Source organism: Dromaius novaehollandiae, chromosome 4 (genome assembly GCF_036370855.1).
Source record: "Dromaius novaehollandiae isolate bDroNov1 chromosome 4, bDroNov1.hap1, whole genome shotgun sequence".
In the NCBI taxonomy this organism is placed as follows: Eukaryota; Metazoa; Chordata; class Aves; order Casuariiformes; family Dromaiidae; genus Dromaius; species Dromaius novaehollandiae.
In genome coordinates, this window is record NC_088101.1 from 12,162,069 (window position 1) to 12,188,806 (window position 26,738).

General features: G+C 44.8%; 1 protein-coding gene across 3 annotated transcripts in view; it reads right to left on the reverse strand.

Annotated features, from left to right (window-relative positions):
* SLC4A4 (solute carrier family 4 member 4) overlaps nt 1-26,738 on the reverse strand; it is a 229,217-nt gene that overhangs the window by 137,245 nt on the left and 65,234 nt on the right. For all 3 annotated transcript variants that reach the window (XM_064510424.1, XM_064510423.1, XM_064510425.1), the window contains exon 3: nt 15,342-15,521. In XM_064510424.1, the coding sequence (XP_064366494.1) occupies nt 15,342-15,521 (180 nt within the window). The remainder of the gene's footprint in view (nt 1-15,341; nt 15,522-26,738) is intronic.

Consider the following 26,738-nt stretch of genomic DNA (forward strand, 5'->3'; position numbering starts at 1 on the left):
TCCAAATGCCATCGACTTTATATACACCCAAAAAATAAATATACAGAAGCAGTATGATACCACTGCTGACCGGTTTGCCTGTTTAATCAATAAGACAGAGCCTCATTTGAACAGAGCCTTCTGGTAAAACATGAGTCATAAAACTCACGGTATGAAATGTATTCTATGCAACAGTAGGGGGATGCTGAAATAGCTGCCAAGCTAAATGGACAGGTTCAGTTTATGTGCTTTCAAACACTTCAAATTCTTGTTTACATATACACAGAGAGAAACCTAGAGCTATGGCACGGCGTTTTCCCACACTGTCCAACAGATTTCCATAGAGATTAATCCAAAAAGGGCAGCTTTAGAGTACCAAGCATCACCTACACAGTTCAGCCCTTCTCAGCTATGGAAATATCTCTGGCTTAAAATCAAAATGCTTCTAAATGAGATTTTTTTTTTTCACATGGTAAATTCCTTAGACTTTTCTGTCCCTTAGCAGTTTCACGTGAATGCACAGAACAGAATTAGGCAAAGAATTAAGGTGGCTTAGGTAATTATAGCGGCACATGCTATCAGTTCAAGGGAGAAGATTAGCACAGTGAGCTTCCAGTTAAAGGAGGTCCTCCCCTCTACTGTGAAAAGAATTGTCCTCCTCTTATTTTGTGCCTCTAAAACAATGTTTATTTGAATAATACACCATTTCAACATGGCAATATATACCCCATGAAAACTTCCCAGAGACATTTTTTCTGGTACTTAAAAACCTAAAGAAGTTTAAAGATGAAGTTAAAGAACCACGTTAAATCCACAAAGTAGAAAGTTACTTACCCTGTGGCTTTAAACTCAGCATAAAGTTTATATTGAATTACTTTGCTCTACACCTAGCATGATCAGTTGTGTCACCTTTGGCCATGGGAGGTTTCTAATAAAAACTGCACGGTAAAGGAAAAAGCAGCAAAGGCCATTCCTAATCAAGACTGGCGTACTTGTAAGGCTGCAAGCAAATATGCAGTGAATCAAGCCAGAAGTGACCAGTAAATGCAAAGGCTTCATATCACTCCCATCTACCACAAAATCAAGGCACTCTGACGCTGATTCATCTCTTCATTTTACAGGTAATTTTCCTGTTATGCCCAGACCACATTCACTAAATGCAAATGTTCAAGTCTTATTTTATCACCAACTTTGCACCAAGTAATTCAATATTAACCAGGTGGGGTTTCTGTTTTCCTCAACTCCCCTCTCAAGGGGAAGTTACTATACAAGAACCTTAATTTTTACTTAACCAAAAAAAATTTGTTTCAATTCTTCAGTTTGCACAGAAAACTTAAAAGCGTGGCAGGAGTGACAGCCTTAGGTTGTCAAAACCAAAGGCAAGATGAAGCAAGCCCACTTTTGTATTTATGCTTCACGTTTAAATTAATCTTGTGATTTCGGGGGCCTAATAAATCATGGATTTTGATCAGTTCAAGTTGTCAATAGCACAAGTGGAACTGCTCAACAGCTCTTCCATCTACACTGACATTACTACCGTGGCAAGTTTTTGTGGTTTGTGTTTTGATCAACAAATCAGTAGAGGCAGGTTTAAAAAAAAAAATACCTGAAGATATGACACTGTGCCTTTAAATGTACTGTCCCTTATAAAAAATCCTCATCAAAAGCACATTATCATTTCTCTTGGGAAGAGAACAATCGCATTCATTCCCACCTTCCCCTGCTGTAGTGGCGGCTCATCTCAGACATATCCAGAAAGCTCTGAAAGCAGAATTCAGATCTGCACAATTTATCCTGGCCTCTGCATATCCAGAAAACTCTGCCCTGCAAATTCTCATATTATTCCAGGCCCAGCCATTTGGGATTGCTTCCCAAGGGCATGACACAATGCTGACTTTTTTTTTTTTTTTTTTTTTAAATAGAAATGCAAGTGACTTTTCAGCACTACTTTGATTGCAGCACAGCCTCAGGAACACTGAAACCCTAAAAATAGGAGATGCTTTCTAATTCTTACATGACACACTCCTAAGTCACTTCAATAAACATTTGTAAGCCGGCAAACCCTACTGAAGAACCTCTGAGCCTTGACACAGTTAAAGGTGACTAAAGCAAACACTGAACAACATTATCGCTATCTGAAACACAATATACCAGCATAAGAAAGAACAAAGACTGAGTATGACATTTCAGTTTAAAACATGGATTTCTTCTGAGGAACCATGCAACATCACACGGATAGAGCTTGGTTTTGTTTGTGAGGCTAAACAGTCATTCAACTCCTAAGAAAACTTTTGTGGCATTTGGAGCAGGAGGGAAAGAAGGGTGGAAGCCATAGAAAATTTAAAGAAATGTTGCTAGAAAGGAAGAAAAGCTCACTGATACTGTGGGAAAGAGAAAGATTTTGGAGGCAAGCTGAGGAGCCCTGCCAAGGGAAGAACCGAGTGCACGGGTGCTCGTGCTCGCCGCCCCGACGGCTTGCAGCGTCGGGACAAAAGGCAGCACAGGACAAGGAGCTTCTGTCCCCGTGGTCTGCAGCTCCTTGTCCTCGGTACAAAGCGCAGCCCTAGTGGGGAGACCTTAAGACTTCACAGCAGAGGAGGAGAGACAGTAAAACGCAGGGGGCAGAGTTTGGACTTGGCTTAGGCAGGCGGTGTTTCTCAAAGCAAAGGACTTGCCAGAGCGAGACGCATAGCTGTGTCTATAAAGACTGTCAACCAGAGAGGATAACGTGGGAAACGCGGTTAGATTACGGTGAGATTTATTTTCACTCGCACAAGATCCTTCACATAGCTGTGCCTTTGAAGACTTTCAACGCCAGCCTTTCGGGACTTGCCAAAGGCACCCAGGGCAGCTCGCGGCCGGGCTACGCTCAGACTTCATGTGCTGTGCCCGAGCACGTGTGCAGCGGAGGCCTTTCTACGGGGTTCATGACTGAGGACTAGATCAAATCAGATCTAACATACACCTAACTTGGGGACACTGCTCCTTTCCCCAACCTTATTCTCAAGAATATTCACAAATACCATACCTTTCTCGACAGGGAAATAACTAATCCTCCGCACTGCAAGCACGCAGTCTTTGCCTCAACTACCAGCATTGCCAAGAAAGATCACTTTCCACTACAGTGTGTGGGAGTCTCAGCCCGCACCTACTGAAGGAGGAACAGTTCAGTCCTACGAGGAGGAACAGTTCAGTCCTACCTTTCATCACACGTACCCAAAACCTGGAATTTGGAAAACAAAAACAAAAAAGCCCTCTGTGCAGCTCATCTTCCAGCTGTCACAAGCAAGGAGCAAAAGCTCAGCAAAGATGTTAAGGCCTTCCTCTATATCAGAGTGAGATGCTAAAACACATTCCAGTAATTACTTTGGAAAGTTCACTGAAAGGGGAAAACACAAAAATATAATGCTGCAGGGGTGCGGAGAAGAGCAGTGAACATCCTTGGCAGCGATAAAAAGCTGCACTGTTTGCTTACCCTGAAACACTGCACAAAAAGCAGCTGCCTACTCCTCTCCGCTCCTGAGCGCAACCGGCTCACGCAGTGGCACCCACCGTCCCACTCCCATGGATCGGTGCTCAGAACCGCCGGCCTTCAGCTGGGCAGCAAAGGAAAACCGAGACCGCCACGCAGGTTAGCACCAGTCTCTGTCATAAGCTCAATTTCAGCCATGCATTTGCCTAAATAAGGTGGATATCAGGTGTAAAGGAAGCTCAAAATGTTTTAAACAAACCTAAATGTTCCTAAGAAGCCCTCATGCGACCAACATACGCAGAAGTCTAGTTTAAAAAACAAAAAAAATACACTTCAATCAAGGGTTGTTGTAAAGAAAGCCTTTTTTCTTCTTCTTCTTCAATTAACTCTCTGTGAAAAACACTGTACTCTTGCCAAGAAAAAAGAAAGCCTTTGCCTAGGGTTACAGTTCAAATCTAGGCCCAGCCACATACCACGATGTACCTTCATCTTATAAAAGTGCTTCGGTGGGAACTGAGAGCCTTTACAGTTAGCAGGATGCAGCCAAAGGAAAAGGAGAAATACCATCCAGCACATCTCTCACTGACAGGATTTGGAGTAATTAACGGGGGGGAGGGAGTTGTGTTTAGCTGCTGTTAAAGTATCTTCCTCCTACTTATGTCTCTTCTCTGTCACTCCCACACCTAGAAAAAGTCTTCCTAACTGCCAATCAACCGAGTCTTGAAGTAACTCTCCTCCTTATACCTCCTCTCCTTATCTTTCCCCTAGATTTTCTGAGGTCACAACACCTTCCCTGAGCCCAGGCATAAACCCAGAAACATCCTTCTTGACACCAAGCGCAGCTCCAGCTTCGCACCCCCTGCAGTGACGGGGCAGCTCCTCTCTTCGGCCCAGGCACGACAACTTCCCGACCGTAGCACTTCTCACAGCTATTAGAAGGTCCCTGATGAAACACCCAGCACCAGAAAGCAACGATCTCTGTCCTACCTAGTCAGATGTCCGGTGAATATAATTAGAGGTCTCGCAGCGCATTACGTAACCTCTCCTTTGCACTGCAGCAGGACACCCAAAGGTGCCGTCGGCGTGCGGTGCAGCGCCCAGGTGCCGGCTGCGGCTGACCTCCTCGCCGGCACCTTTCCCAGCAACCTACCTGCCCCTGAGCACCTTCCCGTACCCTTTCCGGCTCACTCAGCCAGCTGCACCCAAACAGCTGCTCAGGTGCCCTCCCAGCTCTGCAGAGGGCATGTTTGCAGTCGAAGCAGTAATTATTTCTGTGTTTACCCCTACAGTCACACTACACCTGACCTAAATTTGCAGCACTGGAGATGCAAGGGGTAGCAAAAGGCATGTCTCAGCTGACTCCACCACCTGGGACAAATCCACTGCTTTGCTTTGTAGGTCCTTGAAGACCAAAGCATCCAAGTATCTCAGATTCCCTTACATTTATGGAACGTCTCCCTGCTGATCTTCCTCATGTGACGACATCAGTACCAAAAATGAAGATACTTGGCCATCCTGACTGGTATTTTTCAAAGGCTCTCGACACTGGTCTATCTCTGCTCTTACTGTAGTCAGCTGAGGCTAAAAGGCTGTTTGAAAAATCCCACCCCATGTCTTAAAGAGCCAGGAAAGAAACTGATTGTTTAAAAATCCAACAACGCGAACAGAAAGAGGGCTTTGGGCACACCCCCGACTATGCTACATCTGCTCTGCTAAGTACGTGCATATCTTTCGATCCTGTAGCTGTCTCTTGCTATTTATAACTGCTAGTTTAATGACCTTTTAGTATAGACAATAAGCCTGAGCCTTCCTAAATTGATGTTTAAATATCCTTGTTGAATTAATTCCATCTCACTACAGATAGATTGTTCCATACTTGGGCTGGCGACTTCCACTCGTCACTGGAACTCAGCTGGGATGCTCTCCATGACGGAGAAGCTCTTCCTGCAAGACAAGCACTCCGAGTTGGAGGTGGTACCAGAAATCATACTCCATGTAGAGAGGGAGGAAGACAGCTGGAGGACAATGAAAGAGATCATAGGCATGGGTTTTTTTTAAATACATATAGTTAAATAGAAACCTCACACTCCACTGTAAAACAAACAGGAGCAATTCCATAAGCATCGGAGGTGCAGCCATTTGGACAAGCAGCCTCTGGCTGAGCTTGCAGGTGGCTGCACCTGCAGATCAGGCCTGCTGCATTCTGCTGAAATCCCCCTGTCACTTCAGTATCACCGCATGCAATTTGGTCCCTGTTTTGTGTGGGGAAATGCCCCTGAGAAAGGCAGCTCTGTGCTGGAGGGCGACAAAGCTTACTCTTTGTAAGCAGATGCCTGCAATGGAAAGCTTGGAAAAACCCTCCAGAATGCCTCACTGATGTCAACGCATGAGCTGTATTTAAAACTCGACAGAGGTGGTTTCCATACTAGTGGGCTCAAATTGCTTTTTCCATGGGTGGTTTCAAATAACCCTCCTCCCCCGCCCTGTTTCAGCGGCAGCGCCAGGGAGAAAGCCTTCTGGATATTCCTCGGCTCACCTCAGTCACCTCCCCGGATGCGGTGGCTCGTTCTGTGCCTACGAGACACTCCTGGTCCCTGCAGGCTGGGCACGGAGTATTTACTAGGAGTCCTCAGCACGCTGCCCTTGATACTGCACCTCTCATGTTTATAAGAGATGGAGCTGCATACTTCAGCATCCCACTTAAGTCAGTAAATGTGAAACATCACTTCAGGTCTTGGGTAAGCAAACTGTTCACAAGAACTGGCATTGAGCAAGGGGGAAGACTTCAAAATATCATGGTTCTAAAGAAATGAGAAGCACGAGGTGGACAGATTGTATCTGATCCACTGGTGGGACGGTGCCCCAAAAACACTTGCATACATGTCCAAGAATTAGGGACTTTGGTGGGAATTAAGGATGTGATGAAGTACTTCTCAAATCAGGGACACAAGGGAATCAACTGGCATTTCAGCCCTAAAGGTGAGCCCTCCTCTCCAACAAAGACTGTGTTGGTGAGCGAGAGAACATACCAAAAAGCAGAATAGCTACCAGGGATACCTGGCTAGCACTATTCACAGCATGTTACCACTCCCTGTATTATTTAGGCAGGGACACCCCTTAGGAGACCTAAAGAAACTGAAAGGGCCAAAAAAGTATTCATTAAGCAAAAAGCAAACCATAATGTAAAAAAAAATAAGGATATTCATGACATCAATTTCACTGTGCCCCACATCAACCAGAACCAGTATGTAAAACTACTGTACTTGGATTAAAAAAGATTAAACAAATGAGCATAGTGAATTCATAGTGCAAGATTGCTTGCTGCAACATCTTTTATATCCCCAGGCATCTCAATAAAACAAGCACAGATTAACCAGTTTTCAAAAAACGGTGCCAACTGATGTTGCAGGATCTGTCAGGTTCATACAGTCTATTACAGATAATTACAGGTCTCTCTCCATGTAAAACATCCTCCTGAGCACTACTTAAATGCAGATATTCAGTGGCAAAGTATTAGCACACATACCCCAAACTTAGAGCAAGCTTCAAAGGACACAGAACTTTTTCTGAGGGAAAGCTCCATTTTAAATTATAATTATTAAAAGCTGCATATTAGCCCATAGCCATGGATGACATTTGGCCATGGTTACAGAGGGCAACAGTGGCCGTCTACATAGCGAATCTGGTGCATCCAGACCATCACCTCCACTCTGAGAGCTGCTCTCAGTTCAACGCAACAGCCCAAGCCTCAGATGGCACCTTAATGAAACGCCTCTGCTGCAAATGTTTACTCTTTCAGCAAAATGTTCCTCCTAACCCACATCTGAGGGCTCAAGAGAAATTTTTTTTTGCTAAAACCCTAAAGAACTACTGCTGGTGGGTGGAAGAGGAATTTTTCTGGGCAAACTGCAAACCTTTACAAACCTTTGATGGAATGACCCCTATCATCTCTTCCCTCCCTCTCTTTCTGTAGGGGTCCTCTAGAAACCACTTCCACAGCCAGATCCAGATTTTCAACCTCTTTGCTCTGTTTCTGCTTTTGTGTCTTGTAAACAGGATCATAGTTCCACCCTTCAACTGGCAGAGAAAACCCTCAGTAGGCCTAGCCCACATGTCACCACATGAAGAACAGCTGCAACTAACACCGTAAAATGAGAGATGGGCTCAGTCGTAACTCCTTATCCCTTCTATAACATTTTCTAAAACATATATTCTGCGGTTATATTTATATACCAGGCATGTTTTGACACCTACCAAAATCAGATTTTACTGTCTTCAAGGATGGGAGTCCTAAGAAAATGTTGTAACAAAACAGTGGTTATCAGTTTTATGGGTGCCTCCTTCTTGCTTGCTGCATTTTGGGGGTGGGGTGGGGGGCTGTGTGTTTGTTGCAAACATGCCAGAAAGTCCAGTAATTTGCTGTGCAGAATGTGGGTTTGATAGGTCAATGTGCTAAAATCAACAGGTTGCAGGTGACAGCTATGAACTAGGTGTCTCTCTCATCATTTCCCCAAACACAAATGCACCCCCATTTTTAACGTATTTATGGCAGGAAACTCAGGCTGGTGGAGATTTGGCATGACCTCTTCTCTGTGATACGGAGCTATTAAGCCTATCTTCGTCTGGCTCTTCGCTGAGATCTGCATGGGTAAGGACTCATGGCAAGACACCCAGTTGGGTTTGCTGCCCTTTGTGCAGGGGCCCACGAGGGCTTCCCGGGCTTCCCTCTTGCCCAGGGAACTTTGCACGCATCCGTCTGTGCCAAACACAGGAGAGAGGGAGAATAAGCTGCCACTCCAGGCTGGCAGGGCAAAGAATAACTGTCTCCCAGTTCACAATCACAACCAGAAAGTTGAATTTATAACATCCTCCTAAACAGACGTGTAAACAGCGGTACGTAAGGTGGAGTTTCCTCCACAGAGATGCAGCTTCAGAAGAAATACTAATGGCATTTAAGTGGTATGCATGTGGATATGCAGCACCACTGACACTTTCCAGTACAGCCTAAACCTTCCTCATCGGGGAACAGAAATAATGTGAGAAGAGGCTATTGGCTTCAGCAGGACTCTTGCCATGCCTGTGGTGAGGCATGGCCCCACACACCCTGCTGAACCCCCTACCAGTGTCAGCCATCACAGTCACTCCTGGAGAGGGGCACAGTGCCCCGTGATGCCCATTTCCAGTAACCTATGAACACAAAACCTCCTCTAGTCCCACCCTGTTTTTTCGGCATTATGCTGAGTCCAAACAAATCTTCCAGGCTGGCAACAAAAATTTTTCAGAGCCACATGTGGTTTTAACAAAAACAGTCAGTAAACCATGAAGTATCACAGCAAGGCTTTACATCCCACAAATGGTGGGATAAAACATTTATACCAAGCCGAGAGAAATAACAGACCATTGAAGGAAAATCCAATCTTACAGCCCTTCAGCATAGGCCTGAATTTTCCTGGAAAGTCCCTCTTAGTCTTTAAAAAGGGCATATCTACATGTATAAGTGTGTGTGTGTGTTTGCATGGGCACATATGTATACACAGTCCCACACTTCAGATGAGCACGAAGTCCTGTGTTTATAAGGGCAAAAAAACATCAGCAGGCAGCTTATTGTCCCATCAAAGCAAATTCCTTCTTTATCGTATTTCGTTAACAGTGTTTCAATGTCTTATTTTCATGTAACATTGTCAAGCATGAAACTGGAGAAAGAAGCTAAAGGCTGGCAGCCTACGAAACTTCGTGATTCAGAGGAAACAGAGCTCCAGAATATAAGATGCTGCAATTCACTTGCCTATTACTTTCTTTACCCAAATTGTGAATGAAGGCTCAGATCTTCCTCAGATCTGCAGGCTGCGTAACAGGACTGCAAAATGTTACAGAGCAGAGCAAGCCTTTAGTATTGCAAGCCATTACTTTATAGCTTTTAATAGTAGTCCCACACTACACATCAAATTCCCCAAAATATTTTGGAAAGGGCCATACATTTTATATTTTGGGGTTATTGGTCTCCACTCATTTGGAATCACTTTTGCCTATAAAAGGGCTTTTATCTTAACCACAGTATTCAGAGTCATCAACACACACTGACAGTTTCTTAACTTCCAGAAACTGTTGACCATGCACAGATAAACTAAACAAAGATGGGAATTCCTATTCTGTCAAGGAATCTGACATTTTCTACTTCTGTTTCTTCTGACAACGTAATAACTCAGACTGGCCCAAGTCCGTATCACATATTCCAAGCATTTCCGTTTTAAACACTCTTTCAAAGTTTCAAAATAGGGAGATCCATATCTTCATCAGATGTTAGCAGGTACCTTTTACACATCCCGTGTGTCTAAGCAGTATGGGGCTGGGCCAGGCAAAGAACAATCCAGCCAAGTCGTGCACAAGTGCCAGCATCTCTGCGCAGTACCTCATACCGCTGTGTGCATAAACACAGCGTCTACGTGCTACTACAGTGCTTGCCGAGAGACGTGATTTCGTTGGGTTTGAGCCACCTCGAAGCAGCATCAGGGAGGTGAGCCAAATTAACTCAGAGGGCAACCAGACAACGAGAAGAACCCCCCTCCCAGATCCAGCACAGATGCACTTCCTCATGGGAAAATCTCCGCATGTCTGTAGTAAAGAACGAGGAAGAGGGAAATGGATTCGGATCAGCAGTCTGTCCTGAAGAAATGTATTTCTGCTTTCCTTGTTCCTCCCTTATATGCAACAGCAAACTATACCACACACTTCATATACAGATAAGCAATCAGCTGACCTGAGGGCATAATCAGGCCTGACACTTCTACACATCTCAACTGACAAGTTTCCTTTTGGTTTCCACCAGCAACTCTCTGTCCAGCTGCAGGTCTTTCCTTCTCCCCACTAACTGAGTGAACCAGGATGGATGGATCTGATGTGCCTAAAATTCCAGCTGGCCAACACTTCAGCCACGAGCATCACAAAATCACGTAACCTCCCCTCTGAAAGATCTGTTTTGGACATCGTCTCTCAACACACTTTCTCATTTTGCAGGTTGGGTATCTGAACAACAACGCAGGGTTCTGAGAGCATAAATCTTTGCTTACTTTTTAACAGCCATGTGTGTTTTAGGCAGTTCAAAAGAGGTTACTTAAAGTCTGCCTAATAGTAACACAATCAGTTATATGCTTTTTTCCCCCAAAATACATACATGCCAGCTTCCTGAATGGTGCAGAATAACCACTACTAAAGCATTTCCTCCTTACTGAGCATAACTGGAAACCAGGATCAAGCCAATTGCTACTTAAAAGAGTTACTTTCATAAACACGGTGCTGATACAAGTTGGTGTCCCAGATGAAGTGTAACAGTCTGAGGTTAAAGGAAGCCACATTTCAACTAGCACCAGCGTCAGCAGTCCTGCCCGAGAACAAGGGTGTGAACGCCAGTTTTCTCTCCTAGTGCAGAGACAGCCCCTGCAGGCCTGGAACATACCGAAAGGGCTCTGCTGAGGGGGCATGGCCTTCATACCTCCTCCTCGGTGTATCAGACAGTATCCCTGGCTGGATTTTAGAAGTAGGCATCTTTCCTAAGCAATAATTTACTTAGAATAAAACACATTTCTGTATATATTCAATTTCCCTAATCCTCTCCAGATGGGAGAGTTGAAGGCTGTCTATAAACTCACAGATTTTGGCTTGTTTGACTGAACTGGATCCAGATTAAAAAAAAAAAAAAAGTATTGTCATTTCCAGACTGCCCCAATTGCCAAATACAGAAGTGCAGCTAGACCGGTTCTGAACTGGAACAAGGTGTTTATAGGCAAGGTTTGCATTTACGGACCTGTCTACTCTCTTGCCTGCATCCACAGACGTGTTTCATCAGGTTCATTTGCTGTGGTGCAGCGGTTTGACCTGGTGATTCAAATCCAGAGTTGGTCACAAACTGATGGCAGAATTTTTGCCAAAGGTGCTGAGGAATCATCTTCAGCTAAGATATCTGGGTTTAGGCTTATAGAGACAGATCAAGAAATAAAAGTGATGTATCAGCTCAAAACTAGCCTAAGCCTTCTGGTCAGTAAAAACAAAGCTCTAACTGAGACAATCAGAAATCATTTCCTGAACTTCTAGAAACTACTTTAACAACTTCATTAGTAGAGATCTTGCAAATTGAGCTTTATATGATTGTTATTGTAACTGAAGATGAAATAAACTACAAATCATGTAAAAGCTGAACTGACAGTGTCTAATACTTGGCCAAGCTAATACGTGCAAAAAAAAAAAAATAAATAAAAAAAAGAGAAGGAGCTATATAAATTCTTGGTTTTATAGACTTGGATGCATTTTACATCTCCTTGAGTTGTCTGGGTTTTCTAAATTTAAAAGAGATTTTGCTTGTTTTAAAACACTGTTGATAAAAAACAGAGCATATATGAATCCAAAGGAAAAGATGCCTACGTCTTCCATTTCATCTCACCAACAATGAGATGAACAATGCTTTCATTTCAATATCTCATTCCATGTACACACACCTACTACCTCCTCTGAAGTCTTGCTGAAGACAGTCTCTTACACACTGTATTTGCAACACAGTGTTCATTGAGCCTCAGCCCCTGACCGATCCTTAAAACCAGCATCAATCTGATATGTTTTTAGCAGCTAGTACTGTTGAAGATGGATAGCCCCAGTTAGAGCGGGCCACCAGGCAAGCAGTGTTATGCAAGGGTCATTTACACGACTGTCCCAGCACCCCTTAATCCTGGGAACTGCAACACCCACTGCTTTTCTATTCTTGGGTCCCTCTACAAGGCAGCCACAGTTAACGCTGAACTGCGTCACACTGCACTGTGAGCTCAGGACTTCATCTTTCCTTGATGTCCAAGGCACTGATTTTTCCTCTTCTGACGACATCGGGACATCATGTGCCTCCCATGCATCTCCAGCAAGCCACTGCAGAGCTGGCCTAACTCTGACAGATGCAGTCCCTTTATATCCCTCCGCCACTGTAAAAAGACCTCAGGCATGTTAGACTAATGCTCATTCTCTACAGTCAGGTCCAATTGTCTCCAAGCTCCAGAAGTTTTTAATGGCATTCTGCATTTCACCTCTCGCTCAGTTTCTGCTGTTTTCTCCTTCAGAGGGGAGCAGCCAAATCCAGCGCTCATTCCTGGCTGGCCACAACGCAGCCACAGCTCTCCCTTTGCCACCCCGCGCCCCGACTCCCTAGCAAACTTCTTCCAGCTTCCTACTCTTCTAAACCGCAGGGCTGAGCCCTAGTAGATATTTCAGCTTCTTATGCCACATGCTCTCTTCTGACAGCTGTCTCAAATATTTGTAAGATAGTTCATTTCCGCTTTCTCCCAGCTCCATAAAATTGCCATTCCAAATTCCCAAACTCTTTATCAGTCTTTATTCCTGGCTCTCTGAAACTGATCCTTAGCCAAGTACCCCTAACTCAATTACATTTAACAGATGAAGATTAAGAACAAAAAGGGGGTTATATTGAGATTTCTTGCTGTAATTGCCAGTAATGAAAATCAGACTAAGTTGATGTGGGATGCATTTCTTTGTGAGAAGAGAACGGGTCTTCTCTTGGAAATATTTTCCATGCCTGAGAGTGAACAGAGCAGGTGGAGTCTCAGTGCATCTAAACCACTTAGACTCTCAAAAAGCCTTCAGCAAAGTTTGAGTAAGAGGTATCTATAGTTGCCACAGTCTGAATATCCAACAATTGTCTCTGATCGGCCACCACCTAAGGGATAGAAAACTAAATGGAAATAGGAGCCAGTTATAAATGATGGAAATCATCAAGAGCAGAGTGCCAGAAATTGCTCTATGAAGTCTGTTGTTTACTACATATGCACAACTAGAAGGGAGAGGATTGTTAGCAAGTGAAAGTCTGTAAGAGATGAACAATTCAGGTCAGTTAAGAAAACAGGAGTTTCAGAAGGGAGAAAACCTGAGGAGAAGAGGCAACGTGAAATTCAGTGTTTGGAAATTTAAGGCAGTAACCTGAACCACTCCTATCCTTTACAGTGTTCTAAATTAACTGTGCCAGCTCGTAAAAAGATCTGGCCACCAGCACACAACAACAGGTCAAAGAACCTGGTAAAATACCTAGATATATAAGAGCATGAATGATACAGACCTTACGAATGATGTAGTATTAACACACTTGCATGGGACACCTGGAATGTTGTGTGGGATTTAAGTGACCTCATTCCAAAAGTGCATAGTGCAAAGAGGTCAGGGTGGAATAGACCATGGGGAAATTCTCAGATTGAGAGAAGCTGAAAAGACTGCACTTGTTTACATGGAGAGGAAAAGGAGATAAGCACATACTCAACTATGAAAGGAATAGAGGAAAAATACCATTAACTCTGTCTCAGGTGACACAGAACAGAAGGGATGATGAACAAAAATGAACAGCAGCAAATCAAGAACTGATGGAAGAAACAGGTTTTCAACCACAGGAACAATTAGTCTGTGGAAATGATTCTCCTAGGATGCTGATACATCCAGAAGCCCAGAAAGACTCAGTATGGATCTGGTCACTGGCAGGCAAAAACGGTCAGAGGTGTATTTATAAGAATTAAACATAAAATACCTAGTGTTCTTAAGACATAATACTGTATTTCAGTGTAAAACCAACACCTGGTTTCTGAGTGTTAAAAATAAAATTTCCCTGGGACAATTAGGGAACTACAGCTATGAAGAGCAAATGGACTTTGTGACATGCCTTTCTTTCCACTAGTCATTTTCTGAAGTATCTGCACCACTGAGAACAACAAGCACAGGGCTAGAAACATGACTGATTTGATCCCCTATTACTGTCTTTATATGCAGTAACTATGCAGCAGCAGCAACATTGTATAACTAAAAACTCAGGTGTTTCTTCAACATGATCAGGTACCATCCTGCTGCTTCCTCCCCTCTAGGTCAGGAAGCGTTTTCTCACTCATAAGCAAACTGTTTACTCCAAGTCCAGCCTCCTGGAATTAAGCCTCAAAATTTTCAGCTACATCATCCTTGGGCTGTTCTATCTTCAAACCTTGTTGGCGCAATCCCATTTTAGCAGGCTGTCACTGTCTTCCTCCCACTTGTATTTAAGCAGGCTCCCTCCAAATTTTAGATCAAGCTTGTGGCCAACAGAGAAGACAGTAAGAGGAATTGGACTATATGACAGTCTCCTACAAAGTTACTGAAGAGCCGCAAAGTCATGACGCTGGCTAACAAAGATCTCTCTCATGTGGTTAACAATTTCAATACCAATGCGGGTACAGGACATCACCAACAGACATCATCTGTCTATCAAAATTCAGATATTCAAGCCCTATGGATATTTATCCATACAATAATGCTACATTTTACTACTCTTTTTCTTTGCGAAACCTTAAACTGATAAATTACTGAAGGCAAAAGTCTTATACGCACCATAAGTTACTGATATGACCAAGCCAAACCCCAAGAGGATGTTTCTTACAGCCTGTGGCAGTGGTCTTGGTGGTTCTTATTACCCCGCTCCTACGAGGCAGTTTCTAGCTGGACCTATGATTTGTACTCGAATCCCAGAGAGGGTAGACAACCTGCACACAGGAGAAGCTGCTGCAGTGAATCTCTCCAGATATCTACTCAGTTTTTGAGTTTTCTTGCTATCTCCTTAAACACAATGCCAACTTTTGGCCTGCTCCTGACTGGCCTTACCTCAGGAGCAAACTCAGGTGATACAGAAAGGTTGCAACGTTTGCTCTGGCCTGTGCCTTTTCCAAATCACAACCACCACTCACCAACAACTGATTAAAAAAAGGCTCTGGCCCTGCAACACATGATGACTGTTTTCACTGATCCAGTTTCCTCCTTCATGCTTCAAGTCAGGAGCAAATCACCAGGCAACAGACCATCATATTGAGTAACAACCAATACCAGCACTTACTGAGCGGTTTAAGGATGCTGCTGCTTGTCTCATCAGCATTTTCTACGTCTGATTTGTCAGAGTAATTCTCAGAGATTTTCTCCTTTTCCTTCTTTTCTTTGTGCCCAGGTCTTCTTCTATGACGCCGCCTTCTCCTATAGCTCTTCGGCACATGGACCCCAATGTAAATAGTGTGATGACCTAAGGAACACAAGCACAGTGAATATTAATTTTGATCGCGTATGGTGTAGTTGACACTGCATTTCATTCAAACATTAATATATTGCCTAACATTAATTACTAGTGTGTTTCTTGGCTTCAAATGTCAACTAGAAGCTCTTGAGTTACCATTTGGAAAAGTATTTTTTGCACAAACACTTTTGAGAGTACATGTCAGTGCAGACTCACTGATAATTATTCAGTCCTTGTGACTCCTTTAAAAATAAAAATAAAAACCACGGAAGGCCATCAGACTAATTTTGCAATACGGAATACAATGCTCTTCAAAAACAGTCTTCATTAATCTTTCCCATTTCTTTTACCAAATACATTAACTGGACTAAACATTCACCTTGTGCAAACTCCTTCAGTTTAACTGAGCAAAGAGGACTTGGCTACATAGTCCATTGTACAGTAAGTGTTAAAGTGCCACTAGGGTATTATTATCAACCAGCAGATGAGGAAGGACTACTAATATAAGCTACTGTAAACTTCTAAGTACTTGACACTCTCCAAAATTAGAACTAAGTTAAGAGTAAGTGTCAAATTTCTTATGCTCATTATAAACACAAAGACTGTCTTTTTCCCTTTCACATAGACTTTTCTTTCAAACTAAAAGGACTTGAATTCCATTTGCCCATTTTTATTTCCTTTTCATGAGTTTGATCAAAAGTCCTTTATTTTCAGGGCTTTTTGCTCTTCTACCATCCTGGAAAAAAAATTTTCCTCATGCTAATAGAAAGCATTTACATTATTTCTTTTTCTGTGCCCAGATAATTCAATTATCTTATTTAAGCTTTAAAACACAGCTGTTTCAGGTTTAACCCTTGAAAAATGACAGATATCTTTGACACTTTTTGAGTGGTTTCCCCAGTCATTTCACAGTGCAGCCAAGCAGAGTTTCACATAAACACACATGCCCTATTACTGACTGAACGTATGATCCTCAGATGCACATAAAAACAAGGGTACTTGTCTCCATGTACAGTCAGTCACTTCCTCTCACACCCAGAAATGACAGTGTTTCCACAGAGCTACTCTTCCACAGAGTTGCTCTCTCAGTCTCCTCACATACATTTATTCTCAGCATCTATACTTGGCATGAAAGCATGGCTGTTAAAACCACACATGACCATCCCAGAAGACATATTCAAGAGGGGGCGGAGGGTACAGCTGGGCTGGGCACTGCCCCAGCCCAAGTCATTTGGTGGCTATTGCCCCCAGGAGAGCAGAGACTCCACCAAACAGCAGCCTTCACAGCTACCGGCCTCCACGTCTCCGCTGCACCTTTGGGCACGTACCCTCAGTCCTGACTCCGACACCTACAAAAAGTTCTCAGAGAGGATATTCATCAAGAAAACCCTCCTGAAACACACTCGGCCATGTGAAATCACATCACTCGTGAAGCCACAGAAACTCCCGGCAGATGGGTGGGCCAGCACCCGACAAGACTAGGACGACAGCACCTGAAGGCAGCTGCGCTTCTGCGTCACCGGACGCAGAGCTCTGCAGCCCCTTTTTTGCTCAGAGCTGCGCCCCTCTCTGCTTCAGCAGTCGCACTGCCTTTTGCTCAGGAATAAGAACTAAACTAAGCCAGTAACCAAAGCCAGGCATCACTTGATAAAACAGCTGTGCACTTGTGAAAGTTAGAGAGAAAACTGACCCTTGCTACCTACCCGTCTCCGCTGATTTTCCTTCCTTGCACAGTATCCACCACTCTCTCTTTTCACCCGCAAGCTGCAATTATCACCCTTTGTTGTTTGCTTTTTAGCAGCATTGCAAGGCTCCAGATTAGCCACCTATTTGCAATTCACAGGAAGTTGCTTCAGAAATGCCAGCACCACAGTAAAGCCAGAGGCTGCAGCTATGAGCTAACTCCACCACTAAATGTGTGCGTACCATTCCTTATCGTGTGAAGTCCCACCTTTGAGAGAAAACTGAGCAACTAAAAACTTAGGCACGAAATCTCCAATTTCCACAGGAAACTCGCTTTTGAATGAAAACCAGCCCTGGAAAATGTTCATCTCGTGTGAGACACCTTGTCTGAAGGTTGCAAGATAGAGTGTGATGGATCAGCAACAGCGATGCAAGGTCAAGGGTGACCAGGTAGCCCACACAGCTGTATGGGGAACACAAAGTGCAAAGTGCCCTTTCAAAAACACACTGTGCAGATATAAAAGTGTATAACACACACACATATATAATATAGATATGAGGGAGGTATTAAAAGTCAGAATTTGCCATGGAAAAATACAGTAATCTTTAACTGCTGTTGAAGATTTCCACAGGGGCGGCTGAGACATTTAGTGACCAACCGTGGCAAGCGCCCCTGTGTGCGTGTGGTGTGTGTTGCTTTCTGAAACTCCTGCTGTCCTCCTGTTGGATTTAGCTATGAGAAGGCCTGTCAAGTCTAGCACTTTCCTGTCCGCGACCCCACATTTGACATTTCAAATCACACAAGGCAAACTGTAAAGTCTGCAAAGTCCTTCGCCTTCTTTGCACGTGAAATTACAAACTGAAAGCATGTGAGGTGTTCTAAAAAGCTGCTTGACTGGCATGGCCCTTCCTGATATCAACTTTAAAATAGCTAATAGCACCCCAAGGACTTTGCACTGAATGGAACGATAGGCCAGAAACTTAGGAAAATAGCTTGTGCCCTATGCACATTGCACTGTCTCTGACACCAATCTACGTAAGCTCTATAGCCAAGACTGTTTAGATATACAGATCTCTAGTAGTAGGTCCTTTGAAAAGCAAACACAAAGGACAAATTAGAAACTTTAAGTGCAAACTGTTGTTGAGTTACTCAAGTAGAAAGAAGCATCTAAAAAAGGCTTCCTAAAAATTGCCTTCTCAACTCTCAAGGACTCTAAAAAGGTTCTCCAATCTGATCACTTAAAAAAAAAAAATTTCACTCCTAGGCTGACACTAAGCATGACACATTTGGGCTTCAGAGTAATTTGTTATGTGGAAATTGTAACGAAAAGGTAGATCCTTATAACAAAACTCCCCTGCTCACTCCAGACGTAATGCTGCTGCAGTGCCTGTGGTGGCCTTGAAATGAATCACATCACCATCCTGGTGGCTACAGCGCTGCAGCAAGCTGTAGGTTATGTACTGTCCCAAACCAGGCTTAAGACCATGCTAAATAAACAAGATGGATATACATTTTGTGTTTGTCTTTATAAAGTGTTAGTGCAAATCTCTCGCAGTGAAGTTACTTTATAGGCAGTAATATCTAGGCTAGGGTATTAAATGAGTCACTGCAGAAACTCTGCAAATGCAGCGTCTGAAAGCAAACAAGTTCCCCGACTGCCACGCGCACGTCTCCTGATGTCCCCTGGCGCTAGCAGCCGTACAAACGGCCGGCACAGCGCCAGACACCAATAACTGGCCATCTCAGCGCAGGGCAGCAGGAAGAAACCCATGGGTCAAGCAAAATCAGGCAGCACAGCCGTGACTCCTGATGCCAGCCCCTGGGCCGCCAGCCCGAGCTCCCAGAAGCAGGCGCGAACCACAGAGGCCCCTGGGAATAGGCAGAGCCACGATGCCAAAGACAGGGACATCTATGGTGACACGTTGCAGATCGATACCTGAAGACACGATTTAGCTCTAGTGCGTCAAGGAAAACCCATTCCGGCAACTGGGAATACCAGCTGGCACACGGCAGACAGCACAACCACTGCCCAGGGACAGAGAAGGAGCAATCTCATCTCGGCACAAGCAGCAGCCGCAGGGCAGGGGCAGCCATTCCCAAGGAATTCCCCCAGCCAAGACTGCATCTGAAAGCCCGATGCAAAAGGATGGGGTGGGTCCGGTGTCTGTACTCAAACAACATCCTTCTTTGAATCACTTTAATTCTGTGGTCAGCTTCATAATAGAAACACATCATAGTAAGCCTGTAGTCTTAATACTTTAATATGCTGCCAACAGAACTGGACAATCTCTAATCTTTTGATCACGTGTGCACAGTACAGATTTTGGTAATATGAAACTAAGTTATATATATACACGCAAGCAAACATCTGCATTACTTAGCTGCTTTTCCCTGTTCTGCAAGAGAGAGACTTCTTAATGTCGTTTTTTGTCTTTTTTCTTTTTTTTCCCCCATCTGTTCAGGGAGGCCAAGCAAGACGTTTTCCTTTTCTGTGTACTTGAAGTAAGTGCTTGGCATTTGTTTACATTGTTGCAAATGCTGAGATAAACTTTTAGGCTCCCTTCCCAAAGTGCCTGGAAGGAAACAATTGACACATACTCTCAATGTGCTGGGCTTCTGAGACATTTCCTACTCACTAGGATAACAGAGCTTTCCCATGAGAACAATTTACTGCAAATGCTAATGCTTGATAAATTTAACATGACACACATGCACCGCACCATTATTCTGCAGCTTGGTGGAGGATGGGAAGAACAGAGCTGACTAATACTTTTCCTCATAATCCAGGTCCCACTCAGCCATAAATTGCACTTGTACACCTGACCGAGGCCAATTACAAGTTTCCTTCTGTGGCACCCACTGCAATCAAGCCTTTTTCTGGGCCTGCTCCTGCCTCCCTGCCCGCTCTTCTCCAGTAAAATTACTAGCCTCTCTTGTGAACTCATTAATTTTTAGAACTGTTTTGGTTGGAGAGAGGCATGCATTTCACAATGCTATAAAACCTCGTAGGCAGGATGCACAGAAAGACCGGCAGACCTGCAGGGGAGAGTGGCCTGCACCTTTCCTATTCCAAAAGGCGGTGGGTGGGTCAGCGCTTCCTCACACTTCCACCTGTCGCAGCCGAAACTTTCCAAGTTAGCTTTTTGCCTGAAAATAACCCTCACTGCGTGCAGAATTTCGAGCAAAATGGGTTCACTTGTTTTTTTTAATAGAGCAAGAAGTAGTCATCATCAGATAGGTAGGTACTTTTCCCCTGGAAAAAAACTGGTTGAAACTACATTTTTTGCTTCATTAAGAGCTGTTAATGAATAGCAGCTCATGATTTTGAGTCCAAATTGAGGGTTCAGGCACAGGAAATGCCCTGAATCATTTTTATTGAAAACCCTCTCATTTGTTACCAATTTTTCAGTTTTGTACAACATGGCATTTCCTCCCTGCCTTCAAGAGTATCTCTTCATCTCCTGTCTCGGTCCCGGCCAAGTATGGTCTTGTTAAAGTACTGGGAGAGAAATTGCCCGAATCCCCGCACAAGCTCACATTCTCATCCCAGCAGCGCTCTGACGGCCGCACTGAAGAAAGCAGAGCTCCCCAGACACCATGCTCTTGAGTCACTTTCTGAGTTATTCCATTTAAGGGAATTAGAGGTTCTAAGAAATGTAAACCTAGGAAAAAAAACAGTCTACCAAAAAAATAAAAACAGCAAGAAATCTGCAGGCTTGAAGTTTTCTGACCTGGTCAAGTTTCAGCTACCGTGAGCTCCTTCCGTGCATTCACGTCACCAAATGCATGCGTTGGCCCTGGTATCCCGCCACCTGCAGAACCCCGTCTCCATCCAGCTCCTCGCTCCCCTGCCTGCTGCGGCTGGCAGAAGGCTTCGCAGGGCTTTCTCAGCAGGACGAGCCAGGCCCTGCACGCGTGCACGTTACGTGGTGCCTATTAAACAGGCCAGGTTCCTGCGTGTCTATCCCCGTAATTCTGCCTCGTTCTTGCAGCCACTGTGGCACAGGCCTCAAGTCAAATCTGAACAGTCTTCTGTCAGTGAGGGGGCTTCCCCGCGCAAGGAAGGAAGGACGGCAGCTGCGCAATGCAGCGGGCACAGGCAACGCACGCACGCTGAGTGGCTGCCCTGGTCGCTGCCAAGGAAGGGGCAACGCGGCCCCGTGAAAGGAGCAGGACAAGCCTGGCACCGCCAGCTGAGGAGTCTGACTGAAGGTAAATGATCAAGAGATCTTGGGATCTGCCTGCGTGAGAAGCGTGCCACCGGCGGGGGATCAGTCACTCTCAGCTCAATCACGTCAGCTCCAAACGTGACACCCCAAGACCTCTGAAGCACAAGCCGTCGATATTGTTTACGAAGTGCGGGTTCATGCATGCTACAGTACAGGTGCCAATGGCAAAAACACTTATACAGAGAGAACTACAGAATTCAGGTGTTGTTTCCCGAACTAGTTCTGCAACCACCTTTGCCTGGAAGAGCATTATTATTTCCTACTATATCCTTGGTAAGAAACCAGCTCCTCCACGAAAAATCGTACAGAATAGGCCTCCTGTGTGACGCACGAATAAATAGCCGTAGAGTTGAGACTTCTCATGGAGGCTGAACTTGAGCAGTTCTGGGGAGCTTCATCCTGCAACAATGGTCTTTTCACAAAGCTTTCTGTAGGGTATATTTAAACACATCGATGTAATATGGTAGCAGCGGCCACAGTACTAGTCCAAAGGTAAGGCAGTACCAGCAAACCTGTGTTACAGGAAATGCAAACTGAAATCATAGCCTTAGCATGAGAAAAAGTCAAGAGGTATGATTAGATTATCCAAGTGTGCTGATAACTTCTGTGCCTGAGGTCTCTGCACTAATTTAGACATGGAGCTGAGTCTCCAGCTTTCTGCCATCCTGGTGCAGGACCAAGTGCAGAGTCTCAACCTGACAGTGTATACTACTGAAAATCTTTTTCCTTTCCAGACATCTACAACTAAATAATCAAGCAGAAAGAGATCCCACTTTAATTACGATACTCTTCTCATTTTCAAATGACTTAAAAAAAAAGAAAAAAGAAAGAAAGAAAAGAAAAGAAAAAAGTGACAGTGAAATGGCTTTTGCTCAGCAAGAACAAAAGTTAGTCATTTGGAGAAAGGAGCTGAAAGCTAAAGGATCAAAGGATAAAGTCTGCCTGGTGCATATTCTCTAGAAAGGAATCCTTTGCACATGACTGAGGTTGCTGAGACTTAAAGCACGGAGACACTAGCCTGTAAAGAATCTCAGGCTGGCACCTTAGAAGGAAACAAGATCAAAAACTAACATTAAAAATTTAAAAAGGAACGAAAAGGAGCTGAGTACTAGCAGTTTTCACCCGGCCCTTATTTTTACTTTCAAGGCTCCTTTCCAAAGAACAGGGAGAGTCGCATTAAACCTGATCAGGCTTGGACAGGCTCATGTGGTTACGACTAACATGTCTACGCAGCCAAGCCTCTCCATAAGCCAACTGCTCCGGCCATTTGCACCTCCTGCACTGGGCAGCTGGGGGTACGCGCAGGCATGCAGGGAAGGCTGGGACACGTATTTCAAGCTGCCTGAACGAAGGGCTTCACTCAGGACACGCCAGCCGTTTAGCTATGGAGCATGGCTGACCTAAACACACAGGCAGGGAAAGGTATGCTCTTCCCTGCCCATTTCCACAGCCAAACAATCGGTCTCATACTGAGATGGGATTGAAACACAGCATATCCCCAGGGCCAGGAAGCTTTAGTTATGCATGTGGCTTCTGACACACCTGGAGCTCATGGCTTTTATTCCTGTTACTAACCAGTTGCAAAACTTTAAGAAAACTTGCTGCACAGCATCACCTGATCTTTAGGGCTCTGTACCTACTGCGGCCCTCAAGTCGCGCTGGGCCAGCAGGGATGCAGCCTGCCGCGTGCTTTGCCAGCAAAAGGCAGCGTGGCACACGTTTGGGGCTGCGGGCCGAGAAGAACAGGTCAGCGTACTGCCAAGCACACAGTGAATGGTGGCATTAGCCAACATGCCGCCAGAATTACAGCGAGTCCCTTGCAGCTTTTAGTGGCTGCTCTTAAAAAACGGAGGTGGCAGCAGAAGGGTACATCTCATTTTGTGTGAGAATCAACGGAAATGAACGACATTAAAAAAGTGATGGCCCAGAAGGACAAATAAATCGCTGGGATGATCCATTTTAAGGGGAAGTACTAAAAGTAGCACTAAGCAAGCCCCAAATTAAGCCCTGCTTAGTTTCAAATCAGCTCAAGAAATAAGAACAAAAGGCTGTGCCATCATGTGCTGGGTGCCCTTAACTCTACCTGATTTCAAAGAGGATATAGGTGCTGACTACCTCCCAGGACTGGTGCTAGCAGAGGAGCAGGCGCAGGCCCTCCACCAGAGCCTCGCCTTGCAGGACGTGGCTAACGCGCCGCGTCCCCAAGCGCGTACTGCATGGGACCCGCGGTCCACACGACACCCTGCTTCAGGGAACAGTTAGCACCAGCACAACAGAAACGACCCTCCCAGTCCCTCCTGTACAAGGATCATATCGTACCTAAAAATACCCCAGAAGTGATCTGAAAGAGCATTAGTTTCCACACTGATGACAACACAGGCCACAAAGAAACAACAGAAGAACCAGAGTATTTTCAATGATGCATTAGGAAGATGTAAATTCAGGGTAGGAGAAAAGACATGGAAATTCATAAGACCTGTCAGTGAACGTGGCTCACTCCTGCATTAGAGACAAGGAACATGATTATTTCCTCTAGCACTGTGTAAGAGCTAAGTACTACCACCACTAATGGAGCTGAACACAAGGCCTGAAACTAAAAAGAGAACTCACAAGCAATCTTCTTTCTAGACAAGCTGGCCAGGCATATTTCTGCACCCACCACCTGCTCCAGAAAGGGGTTTTAAGGACATCCTAATATTCAAGTGACTGCTTTCCCAGTGAGTAGGAACTCATCCATCATGTAAACAGCAGAAGAGCAGTTAGTTTGTTGACTTGGGTGAAACTTGAAACAAGACAACATTCCAGCTGGAGATAAATCAGACGCAAATTGCTCCCACAGCGAAATGGCACCATCAGACAGTGGAACTACATAAAAGGTGCAGTTCCCTGCAAGCGAAGGGCAGCCCTCACAAGCAGGGCAGACTTTCCTCCTTGTGTCACGGTCATGATTTTACTAGTGCAGAGACATTTTACTAGTGCAGTTACATGGTGATGGCTGGGCACAAAATCACCTCTTCAAGAGGTATCAACAGTTCACTCCCAACTAACCCACGCTCACCTGGTGAAACACTCCTCCCTCAAGAGCCTTCAGAGACGGGATGAGCACCCAGTGAAAGACATTGGCAGTGCAGGGCATTTGTATTTGGAGTCACAGGCGGGCTCAAGCGGTAGGGTACAGAGACTGAACAAAGACCACAGAGCATGGGTTTGGGACAAACGAAAAGCCACACATCAGCTACATGACAGCGTCCTCAGCAGCGGTCCCACGAGGGGGGGTGGGAGGGGGACAGTCATGCAGTGCAGCTGCACCGCCAGGGCCCACGCACCAGATAAAAACTAACTCAAATGGTGAAGCTGACTGATGGCTTGGGTGAGAGGCCACACAAGAGCAAGAGCCATACTGCAGGCACAGAGAACGCAAAAACATGGGAAGCACCTGGAGAGAGGCAAACTCAGAAGGAGGACAGACCCCCTGGCCAGCACCGCGGAGAAAAGGAGCGTCTTTGCTAGAGGATGGGAGACCTGAGCAGTTTTGCTGAACAGAGCAACAGAGCCGCTCCACTCTGCCTTCCACTCTTAGGAGCCTTGACGCCGCTCTCCTGAGCGGGGAACGGGTGCTCTTTGAAGAGACTGAGCACACCCTTTCCGAGGACCAGCAGTAGCAGGTGGATGCCTAGAGCTGGACGAAGGATGCTGGGTAAGGGACTGCGGCTAGAAGCAGAATTCATGTCTGTATGGAAATGACGGGGAAAAAGCGGCACAAGTCTGTAACCAGGTGACTGAACAAACTGGGATCTAGAAGGCTCTCGGGCATCGGGGCCTTCAAAAGAACAGTAGTATGCAATAAACTAATACTTCCATAGTATCCCATGGTGGTGGCAGCTGGCCAAAGAAGAGTCAGCGTGATCTGATCAGATGATAGACCTTAAGGGATGGGACCAAATACTTGTAAAAGGGCAGCCCTAAGGTTGAGTACAGGGCTCACGGCCTAATAAAAGGCCACCAGGAGAACAGCGTGCAATGAGATACATGCAGTAAAAGGGCAAAAGAGAAAAAGGGGGCTCCAAGAGTCAAAACGTAAGCTGCTATTCAACTGAGAGGCAAAATAGAAAGGGACAAGACTAGAAACCACAGGGCTTTCTTCAACTGCCCATCAGCCAACCATGGGCCCAAGCTTACTTCTACCTTTCCTTTCTGCCACCTCTGGCATAAAGACCATGTATTCACTGCAAAGGTTAAGTTGTTTAGGAGAGGACCAAGCACCCTCAAAAAAGATGCTTCTGCCTTCCTAGCCCCACAAGCCATTACTTACTCAAACAAGGAACTTGGCTGAAGTTCATTTTACATATTTGTGTTACTGCACTTTATCTACTCATATTCAGTCTTTCACAAAAATGACTACAAGGGGCAGGGAACAGAGCAGGATAGGTAAGACAGAATATAAATATGAGAATCTTTTGATAATATCAGGTTTCTAGAACCTAAGTGTCTTCAAAGGGTCAGTTCAATCTTTACGTAAAGTGACCTCTGTAGCCTTTAAAAGGTTCCCACGTAATGAGACTATAGTTAGCCAGACAGAAAGTCTTCCTAGCCATCTGTCTAAACTCTGCACTTCTCAGTTTCAAATGTGCAGCTTCCCTTCTCCCTCCCTCCCTATCGATGGCCTGACTTAGACTACAAGACTCCTAACAAGATTCAGAGGCTACTTCAGCCAAGCTTGTTTAAAAGGTGAGTTCATACGGTGCCCTGAAGAATGGGATTGCTTTACAAGAGGAACCTCAGTGAAAGTCAAGTCAAGAAGATGCAAAGCAGGAAGAGGAAATGAAAAAATAAAATGAAGTTTTCATCTGGCTTCTTCAAGATCCTACAAACTCTGTGAGTTTAGAAAAAGCAGACTAAGTCAGTCGCCAAAAGTGGTAGATTGCTACAAGAGAAACAGAATATGTGCCATGAAACCCAGGAGACGCACACTGATGACAGCTAAAAGGTACCGCTCTGTGACGGGAAAATGTAAGAAAGCTGGCAATGAATTAATGGGCAGCCATTGTTTAGAGTGAACAAGAAACATGCGTTTGGGGTATTCTCATCGAGCTTTATATAAGCTATTACTGTACTCTTACCCACAACCCCATAAGCTGCTTTTCTTTCTCTGTTCTTTGGAGCTGTGAGAGGTTACAGAAGCCACCGAACCTGTCCTGCTGTGATCTGAACTAATCTGGCCAACGCTGCTTGGATTCTACTCAAAGAAAAGAAAAACTTGAAAAAGCACAGCTCTGGGGAACGGTGCGGGGGGAGGGAGGGAGGGGAAAGCTG